This window comes from Monopterus albus, unplaced genomic scaffold (genome assembly GCF_001952655.1).
Source record: "Monopterus albus unplaced genomic scaffold, M_albus_1.0 scaffold132.1, whole genome shotgun sequence".
NCBI lineage: Eukaryota > Metazoa > Chordata > Actinopteri > Synbranchiformes > Synbranchidae > Monopterus > Monopterus albus.
Window position 1 is genome coordinate 1304080 of NW_018128012.1, and position 18282 is coordinate 1322361.

The 18282-nt window shown below is 43.7% G+C and overlaps 1 protein-coding gene across 1 annotated transcript in view; it reads left to right on the forward strand.

Annotated features, from left to right (window-relative positions):
• Window positions 1-18282, forward strand: part of LOC109967600 (plexin-B2-like) — a 146331-nt gene that overhangs the window by 92465 nt on the left and 35584 nt on the right. The window contains 7 exon segments of the mRNA XM_020613309.1: window positions 13371-13888; window positions 14225-14551; window positions 14721-14859; window positions 15576-15724; window positions 15832-16011; window positions 16755-16889; window positions 18052-18152. Coding sequence (XP_020468965.1) covers window positions 13373-13888; window positions 14225-14551; window positions 14721-14859; window positions 15576-15724; window positions 15832-16011; window positions 16755-16889; window positions 18052-18152 — 1547 coding nt within the window. The 5' untranslated portion in view covers window positions 13371-13372.

The window sequence follows — 18282 nt, forward strand, 5'->3', positions numbered from 1 at the left end:
TGGTTTGAAGTTCTATATTGCATCAAAACAAAAAAGAAAATCTTGGGCTAATAAAACTTATTCATAATTTCATCTAAGCTAAAACAAATACAGATAGAAGCTGGTACCAATAAAGATGTTTCATTTTGCAAAGGCTTTACTGTAAAGATGAAAATGGTGTTGATATAGTGACATTATAGATTCAAAATGTCAGACTATTCTGCCTGATGTCTCTGATTATAAATATATTACACTACACAAAAAGTGTTAGACTGCTACACCCACATTGCAAGGAGGAGCGCTGGCTCCCAACAGCAGACCCCCTGACACCCGTACGACATGACCACCTCCAGACTCTGTGCCTCCATCACATACTCTAGTCACTGCTGTGATGTTTTTAAGTGGAGTATCTGTGGTTTTTAACACTATGATTATGCGCACAGTGAGTGTTCTTATGTGGTTTTTCTTTTTCAGAAACCCATTTTTTATTTTTCTTAGTATTATATTGATCATGCGCACTCTGTGTACATTAGTATTTTAGTGCTTTTGTCTACATATGTGCGGGATTGTCTTGTGGTCTTTGTGTTTATTCTGTGTGTGAGCTGCTGCGACAAAACAGGTTTCTTATCTTTACCAGCCCACCTCCCCCTCCTACTGCTTCACATTCTTCATTAGACACATTACATGACATACAGGACATTTTGACTGCCGTGTTTCTTCGTTTTCATTTGTAAATGGATCTGGAGTTCATTCCCAGGTGGCATTAGAGCGTCCTAAGAAGTCTGAAGTGACTCACATCTGCCAGTCACCTGAAATTTACCAAGCACACACACTGCTGGGCTTCTTTAAACACTGCTGAGAGCGTGAGGTTTGTGGATAAGACGCTTGATTGTCCGACAGGTCAGGATCCTCTGAAAGTGTGAGGAACCATTGTTATGTCTGGATTTTAATGAGTGTGTGGATCAGGCTTCTAGCAGTTCTCAGCCTAGGAGGGAGTGTTATCGGTGTTTTAATCAGCTCAGAACAGAGGGAGAAGGAGGAAAAGCGCTCCCTCGTTCTTTCTTTGGGCCTGTAATAAGACTTCTTGGTCTAAATCCTTTAATCTAAGTAGGAATGAAGGCTATATCTGTGCCTTCTGGCTGCACAGAACAACCTCCCCCCTCTCTTTTTCAGTCTTTGTCTCACACACATTTTCACTCTCGCACACACCAAGTTGAAACAGAGCTTGCCTTGTTAGAGAGCCGGTAGAGCTGCCTCTTCTGTCTGCTGCTTTTTTACTGTTTATGAATATGCATGTGTGTAAAGGTTAACACGAACTGTAGAGCACAAGTTCAAAGAACTGAAAAGTTAGAAAAACCTCAGGGAAATTTTCAAAAGTAAAAGTCCAGATGTGAAAGAAGGATTCAAACATGTGGACAGAAGCAGGGACCCACACAGTCAGTGTCCGAGGTTCTGGCAGAGCTCCACATGCACATTCACTGCTAATCATTTGGTACAACTTTAGAGAGACAAGCAGTTTTTGCTCCTGCTCAGTTTCTCCCTCTCGCTCTCTCAAGATGAGACAGAGGTTTAATTTTCAGTGTGTGAAGAGAAGCTCTAAATCTGATGGATTCTGTCTGGATGTACAGTGGCGACCCGTCAGCAAAAGGCCGCACACCCCCTTGTTCGGCAGCAGATACTTCATCAGCCACCTTTTTCTCTTTGTTCTTCTACTCAGTGGTGGGAGGAGTAGTCAGATTGTCTACTTAAGCAAAAGTAACAATACCACAGTGTAAGAATACGGTTAGAAGTAAAAATCCCGATTTTTGTTAAGTAAAAGTACTAAAACAGTGACATCAAAATATACTTACAGAACCAAAAGTAAAAGTACTTGTTATTCACAATACTGCAGCATATTTCACATGAATGTACATCATATAATTGGGTTATAAATATTGATGTATTATTGTGAACATCACATTTAATGCTGCAGCTGGTAAAGGGGAGCTAGTTTTAACTACCTTATATGCTTATAATTTGATGCTACAGGGTATTTAGTGAATTCTCCACGAGGGTCATTAAAGTCAGATGATTCAGAAAATTTATCAAATGAATGCAGTGAAGTTACAGACAATGAAAATACTCGAGTACAGTACAAATACCTCAAAATTGCACCGAAGTACTTCTCACCACTGCCTCTCAGCAAATTAAAACCCACAGCATTTTGTGAGAAAAGGAAAAAATCGTTAATGACGTTTTTCTGTAAAACAACGGCTTATGTTGTTTGTTTGGTCTTAGAAACCAGTCCTCAGCGTTTTGTGCCAACAAATCAAGCCCCACTGTGGGATCAGTAAAGTTCTGCCTACCTACCTACCTAGTTCCTTACTTCATATCTTAACCTGTGAGTCATTTTAAAGTGAGAAAACTCTTTTAACTTGTTTTTTTTAGCCAGGTAATGCAGGAAAAACAATTTTCATAGTATAAATATTTAATTTGCTGTGACCTAACAGATTAAGTGAAGTTGAACTAACCATGTGACACATTTTCAGTTTATCTCTGTATCTTAATTTAGGCTCCACGTACTGTAGAGGCTGCCCTTCCGACTTCAACTGATTAGTCTGATTACAAGGTGATTTATAATCCAATTCCACAAATACCCCCTGGTTCTTCTTCAAAAGATTCTATCAAGTGATTTTAATTTCAGGAAGTTGGGCTGTTAATGAAATCTTTTCATCACATGGCTATTATCAGCGTGTTGTTTGAATGAACCCATTTAGGTAATGAGAACCATTATCAGCTACCGGTGGCGTTGCTGCAAAAGAATCCGTCTCAACCATTTCAAGCCTTGTTTTAAATCATATTCATGACTTCGAATAGTTTGGTATGCAGCGGTAGTGCAGGCGTAGAGAAAAGTGAGTGGCGAGTAGTGAATTTTACATGAATGATCACACCATTAGGGAATTATTCTGCCTTCATGCCAGCAGAGGAAAACCAGCAGATGTCTGCTGATCACCTGAAAGCACTGTCTGTTCACCTGCTTTTCAGCTCCGTATTTACGCATATATCTACGTTTTTTTGACAAACTGTCGCCATTAAATGGATGCCGAATTAGCTTGTAGTGCTTCCTGTATGCAGTGCACCCATGTGTCTACAGACAACTGCCATTAGATTAGTTGGATACAAAACACAACTTAAAAATATGATGATTCTCATGGACGTTCTGGGAATACATCTTCAGTAAGTAGGTCAGGAAAGTTGTGAGAGATGGATGAATGTGTTGTTGGTTTTGGTCTTTTCATGGAAACGTGATGTAACACTTAGAATAACATCAGGTTTATCCTTGATGTTGCGGTCTCCATGTCACTGAGGAGTTATTACATTTGAAGTAAAGCCAACAAGAACCCTTTAAACACTGTAGCTGACTTTTTCATGTTCAGCTTGCCATTAGGATCTGCAGCCAGTCAAGTCGACTGAAGACCTCGATCATGACATCACAAGGACTTAAAAATAAGTTGCTGTGAGCCATCAGGATGTTCTGACAATTATTTCCATATGAGCCAAACAGGATGAGGTGCGGAGAGCGAGTCCTTGGTGCTGCACAATGTGAGCATCCTTTAATTGCTTTGGCGGAAACTCTGACTGGGCAGAGAAGCGTGTTGATTTTGAAGTTGTTGGAAATGCTGCTTCGGTGTGAGAGCTGATTAAAACAGGAGACGGCTCCGTCGGTAACGCAGCGAAACACGCACACACACGGACACACACAGCCTCATCAGCGTGTGTCGTCAGGTTAATGCGAGGTGTATTGTGGGATAAAAAGTGGTTGAGGACACAGCCGCTAAATTACATTTGCATAACACAGAATTAATTTGTGTGTTTACCATCATGAAATGGGATTTTCTCTCTTTGTCATTCCTCTCTTTCCTTCTGTCTTTAGATCAGCAGAAGACTTTGAGCGCACTGATGTAAAGTCATATTTATTTAAGAAGATTGATTTCCTTTCTTCCAGGCTGGCAGTGCATTTCAGTTCATTTCAGTGTGCAGTGAAAATAAATATGCACAGACTTGAAACTTGCTTTAGATTGGTAATCCATCGCAGCCAGTGTTCCCTGCATCTATTTTTTTGTGGCACAGTACTGTATATTTATGGTAGACTAGAATAGAATGCCCTTTATTGTCATTGTACCAGTGCAATGAAATTATAAAAGTGTACACAGTGCAAGCTGAAGTGCAAGCAAAGCACCGAATATTCCAAATAATGATCACAGCTATCCATGCTTCCAGTTCGTCCAGTTTGTGGACGATGGACCTGGCGCTGGTGAGGAAGAAGCTGGGCAGCAAGGTTTTGTGTGGGTGTTTCCTCAGGCCCGCCCGACACCCCTGCTTCTGCTTGCATTCTCGATGCCGTTTAAGCTGCCTCTCGGGCCTGACAACAATCCAGGGAGACCGCGGGGGTCATGCAATACACTGCATTATGTTGTGAGTCTGCTGGAAACTGCCTGTAATGTCCATATGACGATGCAGACCATCGATAATTAAGTCCATATGGCCTCTCAACACACACTGCACTCATTACACACACATACACACACAATAGCACAACCAAGCACTGTAACAGAGAGCCACAAGCTGCTGGTACAGCTGGGCCACAACTGAAAGTAAAAACGGTCCAGCAGGGCCGTGTCAGGGCCGAGTCTCCAGAGCAGCATCAGGTCTCCTCTGTTGGAGGAGGAAACCTCCTCCTTCTAAACCAGATCCCTTCATTGTGTCCAACCCACTGTCATCCTCATGAAGCCATTCAGTGACCTAGAGCTGCAGCCATGAGTCAGTTCACTGGTAGAAAATGAACCTCAGCTATTTAGAAGCAACAGTCACTGACATGTTCTGGTTCCACCTTCTTTAATGTGAGGAGCTGATGCTTTTCTTTGTCAGACATGAGAATCAGCTGAGTCTCTGTGGATCTGCTGGTTTGATTTCCACACAGTTTCCTTCACCTGTCTGTACACTCAACGTGTACTCACTTTATTAGGTACACCTGTAGAATTGTATGCACTTCGGCCTTAACATCTGTGTTTATGAAGATCAAAATGTCTGTTTTTGGTGAAATTGTCATAAATGTATAAACTAAATTCTGTGTTTATTACTGAGGTCGTAGTTAAAGGTGGTGTTGTACTGGACCACATTATATTCAGAGGTGTTCCTAATATTCTGACCCTCATGTATATGGCTGGGGAGGACAAAAATATAAAGATAAAACCAGGTGACTGTTGAGGTGCAGTCCTGTTAACAAAGGTGAGACGAACGCTGTAGCTGCAGAGTGGCAACTCCTCTGGCAGTTCTTTACGTTCTGACCCCTGTAAATCGGGCCCCCAACCCTCTTTGTTCAGACCAGTGGTGTTTTAGATCAGGTCTGATTATCCTCAGGTCAGGTCAGCCGGTGGTCATGACCCCCTCGAATCAGGGCTTGTCCTGCCATTGAGCTGTCTGCAGTGAATGAGACGTGGTCATTTCTAAGTTGTTTCCTGTATTTTCCTCTCATTGTGTCATTGTGAGTGTTCCCACAGCCAGCTCTCTGTCTCCCTCACTCCTCTGACAGTCTGCCTTTGTCCCCGTCGTGTCCCGACACTGTTTGTTTCTGCTCTGCTGAGACGTTACCGAGTGGTACTAGACTGAGACGTGTGTGTGAAGCACTCACTCTGCTTAATAACTGCTGACCTCGCAGACCTTCTGTCATAAGACTGATCCTCTTCTCAAAGGATGAGTTTTACTTTATCATTTACATTAATACCAAACGGAGTTAGGGATGTAATATGAGCTACAGTAGCTCCTCGTGCTCTTTTTCTTTCTCTCTTACTGGTCGGTTGACCACCACTGATCAGTTCATTCATTCATCTGTCCGTCACTCATAGTATGTTGAATGTCACTGACTGGATTTCACTCAAGTGTTACAGAAGCATGTCATTGTTTTTCTTTAGAGGCTTGAGTTCAGTTTTTTATTTAATTAGGTTACAAGCAGCTTCAAAGGTCTAAAACACTATATGAAACCATATGATGTTGATTTTAGGACTGGAACTAATGATTAGTGAAACTGTATCCTGTAAAGTGCAGTAAGAAGGTCAGTACTCTTTACCCCTATAAAAATCATTCGTTTTCGATTTGCTGCTCACGTTCTGCATTTACAGTACAAGTGTGTTTTGTAGCTGGCTTTACTCTGCTTTGTATGGGGTAGAAAATCAAGGTTAATGTGTAACTTAAACCTGTTGTCATGTCAGAAGGAGGCAGAGAAGTTGGCAGTCTGAAAAAAAAGTTGGAGCTGTGCTGTGGGAGAAACACACTGTAAATGCCCAAAACATGTTCACTACCATACTTCATTTCCATCCATCCATTGATGGGCTGACATGTAGACAAACAACCACACTCACTCCTACAGGCGATTCAGTCTCCAGTCAACCTAAGCTGCATGTCTTTGGACTGTGGGAGGAAGCTGGAGAGAACCCATGACGGCACAGGGAGAACGTGCAGACTCCACACAGAAAGGCCTCGGGTCAGCCAGGGATCGAGCTCGGAACCTTCTGGCTGTGAAGGCGCCGCTGTTCCGCCCTAGACGGAACATTTGATCAGTTAATTGGTAATGACAGTTAAAGGTCAGTAGTTGCATAATCATCTGTGGTCTGTTGGTCAGAGAGAACACCCCAGACTAGGACTTAACATGTAGCCCAGTGTTTTTGTGCGAGAGCTTGTTCCAGAGGGGCAGTTGGACTTAGACAATAATACAATACATAAACACAAAAATGGTAATGCAATGGGCGTTTAGGTTATTGTCTGACATTTTGAAGACGAGACGACTGATTTGAAAAACCTCTGACAGACTGAACTTCCTCCTGGACCCAAAAACATCTTGTAAACATCTTAAAGTCTCTGTGTGTGTGTGTGTGTGTGTGTGCATCCTATCCTCTTCAGTCTCTTAGCTTATGCTTGTTTTGTCCCAGCCATGTTCTCCTTCAGGCCTCGTCATTACCACCAATCAGAACTCAATTTCCCCTGGGCTTCCCCAATCATAGCACTCATATCCCCCTTCAGGTTTGGCCAATCAGCTTCAGTGTTCCTCCAGCCCAGTGTCATGAATGGCTAATGATGCCTGGCGGTGGGCAGGAATGTAAATGAGACAACACTGGGGCTTTTCTAACTTGGCGAATATTTGTACCTATAAATATGACTCTTGTCTGCTGGTGTTAAAAGTTTGGAGCAAGAAAACAAAGAGGAACTGGAGAGAAAAACAAGGTGCCATTGGACACAGAGACTGTGTAGAGAGCAAATGTTTGCAGTGTCTAAATGTTGGGCTCACTCCTGATTCACCACACACACTGAGGAGATGGTCGAGGTAGAGTAGTGAGGAGGTGCTAATCCAGGGAGTGAATGTGATAATGTTGTTGCTTTTCCAGATCACTGACGTGCATCACGCTGTTTATTTTGAAGTATGTGTCAGCATGAACCTGTATTACAGCTCCCGGGGTTGGTTTCACATGCTGCAACAATAAGGAAATCCTGAGTAAAGGTAAGCAGCACTGAAGCAGAATTTCAGCCCTGACATAAGTCAGATGCACGCGCTCCAGCACCTAATGAGCGATGTACTTATGTTTACTAGGAGGATGCATGTGTTCACACAGAAAGCAAAGCATCATCTGTGCACGTGTGACAGCTGGACTCATTTGTCTGCACCAGAGAGTCCAATTCAGAGCTGTTGCATTATGGTAAATGTAGTGTTTTGGACTTGGGACTATGCTACTGTTTGAAACAAAGGAATCCGGTGCTCAATCAGGAGCTCACTTCTTTAGTCACACTTTCTGTGACTAGATGTTTTATTTAGCTTTACTTAAATAAGGACCTAGTGTCCTGTGTTGACCGGTATCATTGTTCTATAGAAAACACAGCAACTGCTGTGTGTATTGAGACACAAATCCAGTTACAGTCAAACCAAATGCACCTGTTTTTGCACATGAGCTGACTCCATCCATGGATGAAGACAGAGTACTGGTTGAAAGCTCTGGAAAAAGACTGGGCTTCAGATTACTAGTGCACTTTGGAGACCTACTGTACAGTGAACTCTCATGCTCAACCTCTTTGGTGGAAACACTGACTCGTAGTTATCCTTCATGTACCTGTTCATCATGCAGTTTTGGGAGCAGTTTTGTTCCAGACAGGAAAACATAAAAGAGTAATATCTCCAGGAGGCAAAGCTCAAGCACCAACATGTACAATGCAGTGTTTGTGCATGCAGCTATTAAATCATCTGGAAAGGAACCCAGACTAAAACAATCATGTCATGTCTTTAAATGTGTCTTGGGTTTAATATTAGTGTCAGACCCAGACTCGCATCTCGACAGCCAGACAGGTTAGCATACACACACAGAGAGACAAAGGGTCAGTCAGTCAGAGACGAGCAGACTGGCAAAGCCATAGATGGAGTTTCAGATGTAGTTCCTCCCTGGGGATCTCATGTGTTAGAAAACCGGTTTTGTTTGAATTCCTTCCCGTGGGTGAGGATATAAAGACAGGGAGAGAAAGGGGTGAGAGACATAGGCAAAAAAGCAAGAGAGAGAAACAGTGTGAACCACAAAGAGAAGTTTGAAAGAGAAAAACTTAGAGGGGCTAGACAGAGAGAGAATCAGTTGGGCTTTATTCCCCCGGCTGGAGCTTCGGCAGGCCATCCTGGGTTTAGTTTCACTCATAATTTTAGCGGAGGGGTCACTGCTCAAGACTTTTACAAAGTATGCACTCAGGATTTTAATGAGTCTCACACTGTGTGTGTTTAGGCTGGACTCACTTTTCCATTACAACATTTGCATGTTATGCCCATCGGGGAACCACTCCTTTTGTACCAAGTATATTTTGCCGGTGGGTGCCGGTGTTCTGTAATCTCACGCACACAGACTCCGAGACAGTTGCAGTAATACAGTATATTTAACCCAGCTTTCTACATTCATTCCTGAAGGCTGCCAACCCAAACCGTGCAGTGCCAGACTTTGGATTTGGAAAAGCCTGAACAAGTGGGGAAACGTAATGAGTGCAGGCTACAGCATAAAACAGTCAACCACGTAACTTCCTCCATCATCATAATTCCTGCAATTGATCAGTCTATACGTCGGAAAATACAAATGACAAATGCCTCTCACAGTTACCCAGAGCCCAAGGTCATGTCTACACATAGTATAGATATAGAAAGCCAGTGTGAAACCAGAACTTCTGGGTTGTGTTCTGGAAGAAAGAGAACCCTATTTAAAACCCCTGAGATTTCTAATCTGGCTAATAACTTGGAATGCTGTTGTTTTCAATAGTATGTTGTGCGTTTCACTACATTTGCTTAATTAATTTTATATCTCTGTTTTTACCGGGCTTTAATGAACAACATTTCCCAGAAGCCCGAGCTCGTCATGGCTGAAATGTCACTAGCTGATCCCATTCGACTTGTGGGAGAGTTTAACTGAGGTCCTGGGTTGAGAGATGGCTGGAACTGTTACACATCTTCTTATGTGTGGTTCTCCACAGCTCTATGGAGCATTTTAGTGTCTTTCAGCTCATTGCTTTAGCAAATTAGTCAACATAGTTTCTGTACAAACAATTCCTTTAATGCCACTGTACACTATCTGTCCCACCCCAAACAGCAGTGGAGCATTTAGCAGCTAAAGAGCCAGAAATTTCCCTTAGACACAAAAATAGAACTCAAAATAAGACAGACATCAGACTTAATATCTATCAGAGGCTGGAGACTCGGAATGAAAAACGTCGCTCTGTGGCTGCTGGAGTTTTAAATAAGCAGCTGTTTGCTAACACATTGGCTGTTTTCTCTGAAGATATTGTCAGTGTTGTTTTTCCTGCTGCCCCCAAGTCACCAATAAAATCTGTCAGTGCAGGTTTAAGCACAGGCAGGTGTTGGTGAAGCTATCTGTAATGGTTTGTGCCAGTCGTATTATCAGCAGGTTTACACGTTAGGAGGAGATGTCTGTAATCCCCACAGCCTCATCTGGTCTGCTGCACAACTCATTTCACAAAGGGTGCCCCAAGTCCTCGAGACAAAACCGAGAGATGACAACTAAATGTGCAAACAGCAAGCATCACGTCTGCTCACTGCTTTCATCATTTACTACTACACACAGAAACTCTGTCTTGTTAAACATCCCCCTGTGCCGGTTCAGTTTCCTGCTCAATCCTGACCTGGTGGCACATGTATTCAAAACTGCACAGAGGCTGCTGAGCTACTCAGGGATGACAGATAGTTTACAATAACTACCACAACCTTGAGGCATTAGGGTAATGATAGTTTTCATCCTAAACCAGGCTTGAACAGTGATTTGTCGACATGTCCTCACCTGACACAACTAAAGGTTGAAAAGTCAAACTGTTGCTCACAAAACATGAACTGAAACACACCCAGTTTGTTCCCGGGCTGACACCAGTCGAGCTTAGAGAACCAGTGTAGGAGGGTGAAACAAAGAAAGATGGCTGGCAGAGCACCGAGATGGATCCTGTGTGGAAGAAGCAAAGATCCTTTCCTTTGATGTGGCATATGTACACGTCCATAGCAGGCCCTCTGAGAGAAAGAGACCGCAAAGGTGAATTTACCTGCCACCTTCACCCCTTTCTGTGCTGTCGTGTGGATATGAGAGAGATGAGGCTTAATGAGAGGAGGCCACCTGACAGCGGCACAGAGGAGGCTGCAACTCTGAGGTGAAGCACAGCTATTTTAAAAGAGAACAGCTGAGGTGTCTGGCAGCATAACCACGTTCAATAACAAGCACACTGTACAGAATATAAAAATCGTGAAGGCCTTTTATTCCTTTATTTATTCAGGGTAGGTTCACTGAGAGGCCACCCCTCTTTTTCAGTGCTGCCCTGTTTGCATTCACACCTGGAAGCTGCCCCATGACTGACCCATGGCCACCAAGGAGCCTGGAGTTAAGGGCCTTGCTCATGAGGGTGGGACAAGCACTGCCTTTTCACTGGGATTTAATCTTGCCAGTCTGGGGATTGAACCGGTGACCCTCTTGTCACAAGTTTGCTTCTCTAACCTTTAGATGGCCACTGCCCTGATATCCTAGTCATGAACAGCTTCCAGTCAACTGGAAAACACAGGCCTGTAACATAAAGTGTTGGCATATCTTGGGTTATTTAGTGAATGCAATGCCCAGATTCAAAAATCCCCTCAGCCTGTGGGAAACACCGGGGTTCCTGCTAACTTTCAGACATCCATATATGTGTGATGCTACCTGTGTCTCCACTGTCACTCTGTGCACAACTCTGCATTGCAGAGATTAAGACTGCTTATCTGTGGATAGGTAATTTAGGCGAGCAGGTGCGAAGGGAGATAAGTCTTTTCTCACTAATAAATCCCTTTGCAGTGAAGGGAATTGAAGTGAGTACAATATGGAGAGAGTAAAAGCACAGAGGAAGTCAGCTGACCACCAATCAGAAAGATCTGAAAGCTGCTCTAAAGCCTAGAATAAATCAGCATCATGTGACTCCAGGCTGTCTGATTTATTGGTCAGAAATCTGAGACAATGCTGCTGAAAGATTTTCATAAAATCATTTGTGGATTTCCTGTTGAGTTTATGTGAAGACCCTGACAATAACCTGACAGCTGCCTCCCTTGTAAACCACATAAGACTAGAGCAGAACTGTGTTTGTGCAGGAAGATGCTGCTTTAGTGAGTGTGATGTTAAGAACACAGGAGCCTTGTTTTACAGCCACAGGCCTCAGCTATAATTAAACATCCAGACTAATGGGAGGAGAAGCTCAGTGTGTCAGGCAGCTAATTGCTGCACTCGGTCTCTCACTTTCACACACACTGTGTTCTTTTGTCTTTGCTAATCTAATCTGGCTCAGCAACTCAAACTTCGAGGTGGTTGCCTCCTCCTCGTTTTCCTCCAGTAACAGATGTTTGGGTTCATTGAGAAGTTCCTCATTACCGCCGCTCTTTGCTCTCAGCGCTCCTTCTTTTCTCCTCGGGTTCCTGCTGCTGCTGAGCCTCGCAGTGCAACATCAGCGTTCACATCAGTGAGTTCACTGTCAGGACTGTGTCACAAAAGGTATTCGCATCACCACTTAGCGCTGTAAATGTCTTATCTTTAATTAATTGATTAGCTGATGCATTGTCACAAAACATCCCAGAGCCCTCTGTGATATCTTCAGACATCTTGTTTTATTTTATTCTAAATCCAAAAATAATCTGTTTACAATTAGTAAGACAGAATAAAGCAACAACGTTCTGCCTTTCTCCTTGACCAATCACACGAGTTGATTAATTTTTCGCTGATGTGCTAATTGATCAGACTTATTGCTGCAACACTGGCAAAAGGTAAATTATTTAAGTGATTAGTCGATTAAAGATTTGCTTGAACAGCGAATTAAATGATTAGGTTGTGCGATGATTGAAAGACACAACAAAAACTAATGACTGAAATGGGGTGTTTTCCATAAAGATATTATAACATTGTCTTTATTAGAGCCCTACATAGAATAATCTTTAGTCATTTATAGATACCTGACACTTCCTTATAGATAATAACTGTGCTGTACAATCTTGACGGATGTTCACTTCTGGTGTCACTCAGAGAGAATATACTGCAGGCTAAAAATAAAATAGAACGAGTTCTCTGACCTGAAGACTGTTGTGTTTGGAGCTGTTTTCAGGAAGCATCTGCAGTTTTCATTTCTGCCAGATAAACCTCCAGCAACAGGGTTGGGCACCCTGTGTGCAAGCTGAGAGGTGACACACAGGGCAACAGAAAACACTCACTCCCCCACTCACTGCTGCATTCGCTGTGTTGCTTTGAGTGCAAGGTAATGACTGAAGGTGGTTCAGATGAGTGTGTTTATTAACTTCTTTCATCTGGAGTCGGGTCGCTGCACAGTGACAACAATGGTCTGAGAGGTTTTATGAAAATCCGGGTGAAAAGATAAAAGTGAGGAGGAAAAAAAAATTGGATTTTGGGAAGCTAGCGTTGCCTCAGAGGACCCACAGCAGTCAGCCCGAGTGGTTGGTCGGTCGATAGCTTAACGTGGTCCCCAGTGAAAGTCCTGTGATGGACATAAACAGGTACACGGCACCAAAGAGGGTGAAGAGTTACAGGTGCACAACTAATGTTGACACCTGTACAGTATGTGTGAGTGCCTGCGCCCCAGTGCCGACGGGGCTCACCCTGTTCTCAACTGGAGAACATTTGGTTTTGGAGAGCTGATTGGACAAAACAAGAAACTGTGACATGTATTTTCACAATGTTCTGACTCCGCTGACAAATAAATTAAGATGAATCTATATACATTAGACGCATCCTTACTTGTGCTCTTTTCTATTTGATGCTCGATGGAAAAGTGTTAAAAGTTTCTGCCTCCTTCCTTTCCTTTTGTTTCTCCACCAGACATGATGGAGCGGCGGTGGGCGTGGCACTTTGCCCTGGTGTTTCTGGCAGCCGTTTACCTTAGCCCCTCCCAGGGCAAAAAGACAGACTTCCTGTCTGGCACTCTGATCAACAACGTGGTGGTCAACCCTCGTACAGGCCAGCTGTACGTCGGCGCCGTCAACAACCTCTACCAGCTGACCCCTGACCTCGAGGTCCTATCTAGCACCGAGACGGGCCCCAAACGGGACAACAGACAGTGCACGCCACCCATCACTGAAGCCTGCGAGGAGGCCATGGACACAGACAACCACAACAAGCTGCTGCTGGTCCACGAGGTCAAAGACATACTTGTAGTGTGCGGCAGTGTCTTCAGAGGGATCTGCTCGCTGAGGAACCTGAGCAGCGTGGCGCAGCTGCTGTACTTCAGCGACACCAAGGGAGAGAAATCGTACGTGGCGAGTGCCGAGGAGAGTGTCTCCGTGGTGGGAGTGATGTCATACTACACCAAGGACAGAGACAACTTCACTGTTTTCCTGGTGAGGAGAAAACACTGACACAGATGGTTTCATTTTGTTTCCTGAGGTAAATAAAAGATGATATAAATGATGGTAAACAGACAATAACATTTCAGTTTGTGAGGATGGAGAAGCTGTCAGCTGGATGAGGTGTGAGCACTCCTGTTGGTTATCATAACTGGTATTTTATTTCTTCACAGTGTCGTGCATAGGTCTTTACAAGATGGTTTATGATGTTTTGACTTCCACAGCTCTTTGACCTCCTTCTCTGGTTTCACATAAGGAAAAACAAATATAAAAACAAGAGCGTAGACATTTTCCCCGCCTTATTACATGAGTTTGTCGTCTCTGCCTTAGGTTGGTAAAGGCTACGGTAGCCACGACAGCACCAAGCTGATCTCCACCCGCATCCTCCAGGACTACGGTGACTGGGTGGTTTTCGACAGCATCATCGAGGCCTCAGCGGTCCAGGCCAACCCTTTCGTCTTACGGTACCTCCATGACTTTCGCTTCACCTTCAAAGACGGTGGCTTCGTGTACTTCCTGTTTTCACGGACACTCGGCCTTCAGGACAACAAGAACTTCACCTTCATCTCCAGGATGTGCGAGAACGATCCCTGGTATTACTCATACACTGAGCTGCAGCTGAACTGTAGTGCTGCCAACAAGTACAACAAAGTTCAGGCAAGTGAGAACAACACTTCTTGGCATTTTACATTTGGATGAATGTCTTAAATTTTAAATGTCTGAGAACACCTCAGATCTGATGCCTGAAAAGTGGCTCTTGAACTTCAAATATCTCTAATGTGTGGGCTCTCCACTCTCACTATACCTGTTACATTTCGTCTTCCAGGCTGCCTATGTAGCAGCACCAGGTGAAGCCTTGGCTCAGAATCTGAGCAGATCATACCAGTACGGAGTGGTCTCAGCCTCTGACAAGGTGCTGTTTGTAACCTTCACTTCTGACGAGGGCCCATCTACTTCAGCCATGTGTAGGTGTCAACCTCCTGCTTCAAACACATGTTCCTGATACATGTGTTGCCTAACTTTTGTTTGTGACTTGCCACAATATTGAAGATCTTGTCTATACATTTCACTGCCGCTTGGACATGAGGCCATTTATTGAATACTTGACCGTGTGGCTCAAAATATATGTAGTTATTCTCAGAACCAGTTGAAATCTATTTGGTTTACTTAGTAGCTGTTCAGGAGCTTTTCATTGTATCACATGAACTTCAACACCAGATGGAGACAGTTTTCCAAGTGCATTCTTGACCTTAGACCTCAGGTTTTAACCCAGTTTGCACAAGAAACGCCCAGAAAACATGTGATTGTGAACACATGCATTTCTGTAGAACAATTGGGCAAACTCCCACCTGACAAAGACTGTGATATGACTGAAAGCTCCAGAAAGAGCTGGTTAATAGAGCCTTGTGGTGAGGTTGTTTCCTCAACTGTGCACAAATGTTTCTACACAACCAGATAAATGTGTCAACAGAGAAAGACCAGGTGTGTTGCCATAACAAACACCTAGACTGTATTCACCGGTTAACTCCAAATCTGTCAGTACTACCATTTCCACCTTAACAGGGTGAGCAAACCTTTTGTTTTGGGTTTGTGAGAAGATGCGCCCTGTACAATCTGTCATGAGCGTGTGTGTTAAATAGAGCAGAGGAGCTACAGATGTTGTGTTTGCTTCTGTTTGTAGGTATGTACCCTCTGCGCTCTATTAATAACAGGCTGGCGGAGATAATAGGTGCATGTTATAGCAATAAAGGCTACATCAACGAGGTGGCTGCCGTGTATTCGCCTTACTCCTCCAAGTCTGAAAAGCTGTGCGACAGCAGCGGCAATCAGGTGAGAAAACGTGCGTCTGTCACAGATGGAGAGAGACAAAAATATTGTCAGTGAGTCAGTAATTTAACCAGTGAGGTTCTGCTTTTGTTTCTGTTGTGCTCCATCAGAATGACGTGTTGAACAAATACAAGTGTGGGGCTGAGCACCTGACCACCCCTCTGGCTAGCAAGGCTGAGTTCGCCTTAACAGCTGAGCCCTCGCTGGTCCGGAAGGGTCACATGACCGCCGTGGCTGTGGCTGTGGAGCAGGGACACGCTGTGGCGTTCCTGGGCACCACCACCGGAGAGGTAACCCACTGACTTCTCCATTATAAGCAGGGGTTAATTTGTCCTGGGAGGGGTCACATGCCCGCCGTGGCTGTGGCTGTGGAGCAGGGACACGCTGTGGCGTTCCTGGGCACCACCACCGGAGAGGTAACCCACTGACTTCTCCATTATAAGCAGGGATTAATTTGTCCTGGAACAAGCCAGATCCTGACCTGGTGCCTCATTTACATATGAAAGAAACTGATTATATGTAAAAAGCCCAAAATCTAAAAGTTTTGGTACAACTGCTCTTTTACAACAGAATATTAGACCACCTCTCCCCACATTAACACACCGGATCCGTCATCAGATGATATTCCAGGACTCAATGTAGAGATTAAGCCCTGGTTATCAGCATGTGCTTTCCCTTTTCTGCTCGTTGCTTTTTCTTTTGTTTAATTAGTACTTTTGTTTGTCTTCTTTTTCCTGCACCGTGTGTATCAGTCAAGTTTTTTGTTTGTCCTTTGCAGTTAGACAAAGTTTTCTAATTAATTTTGTGTCTAGCATGAACAGTAATTGAAAATTCATCCCTACACCTGTTGTCAGAAACGGCACAAAACTTTAAAGCGGTCACCTTTTTTCTTCCCGTCTGTTCTGTATCCTCTGGTGTAAATTCATATCCTGGACTGAAAAGCAGCTTTCGTTGAGTGGCAGAGAGGAAGTCCATCATGCAGGGCGGCGTCTGAATGTAAATGTGAGTTAATGCAGCTTCTATGTTGTCGCAGGTGCTGAAGGTGCACCTGTCTGACCATCCTGAGGTGTACGGGCGAGTGCCTGGCGACGTCACAGGCGGCAAGGTCAACAAGAACCTGCTGTTCGATTCCAGCTTCCAAAACCTGTACATCACCACGGAGAAGATGGTGAGGCTGGTTCAGACACTGAGCGATTGATCATTCTCTCCAGTAAATCCATTTCTCTCTGCTGCCATCCATCTAACTTTCCACAGAACGAAGGTCATGGGTTTACTTCTGCTTTTTAATTTCATCCATCAGGTCAGAGCCTTGATGAGTGTTTCCTTTATTCCGTCTGTCTTATCTGGTCATTATTTATTCGTTAGACTAACACCACACATCTGTCTAAATTACCACACAGAAGTCACTCGTTGATTTATTCCCTTTGTTTTCCTCTGCTTTTTCTCTTCATTGCCTTTCTTTCCTTTGTCCTTTCATCTTTCCACCGCCATTGTTCTCAAGTTGAAACCAGTGTTATTGATCTAGAAATGAATTAATTAGATTCCACTTCACTTTGATCAAGTCAAGTGACGATAGTACGGCTTGTTCCAGCTGCTCATTTACACTTATGAGACCAACCTCTTTGTGTCAGAGAGGAAAATGAATTCCAGTCGGTTTGAAGAAGTACTCCACTAAAACTAGAAACTCTTTCTTTGGGAAGGACAGTTGCAAATGGTATTAAGTGATGTACATAAGGGATTTGTTTATGTTTTCATGTCACAGCCGCAGCGCATCAAACCCCCAAAAGCAAATCCACCCATGATCCAGGCTCTTCCAGGAAGTGCTTATAGCTAATTCGGCTGATTTTTATTGGTGGCACTTTGGCAAAGTATAAACAGATATAATCTAAAACAACAGGGCTCCAAAGAGAACAGCTGTCGCTTCCTGCTGCATAACGGCAGGTGTGATGAGTCGTATTGGTTCCCTGTATATGCTGCATGCTTCCATCAGATTAGTTTCGACTTTCTCCATTTTCACACAAAGTCAAATTTTACACTGAGCTGATAAAGAAGTAGAAGGAAAAAAAACTCCCTTTTGAAATAAAAGGTTGAGGCTTTAAATGACAAGAGCAGCAACCAGTTCACTGGTGGTGTAACCACTGATCAACACTCTGCACCTGCCTCCTGTACAGAAATAGATTCAGGCTAAATGGGGCTGGGGGGGAATGTTAATATTAGCATTAAAATGTAGGGATTGATTAGTCCTAATTGAACTCACCTTTTGCCCTTAAGCTCCTGCATTGTTCACAATAACAACTCCTTCACAATAAAAGCCTGTCATATGTATGCAGATCACCAAGGTTCCGGTCCAGGCCTGCCAGCTGAAGACAGACTGCCACTCCTGTATCTCTATGAAGGATCCATACTGCGGCTGGTGTGTCCTGGAGGGAAAGTGAGTCGCTATGTGTGTGTCTGTGTGTAACGGTGACGGCGCACTTGTTTTTGTGAGCACATGATAAAACTGCAGAAATTAAAACAAACTTTGTGCTTTGCTCAGATTGAAAAGCCAATCATTTAAACCA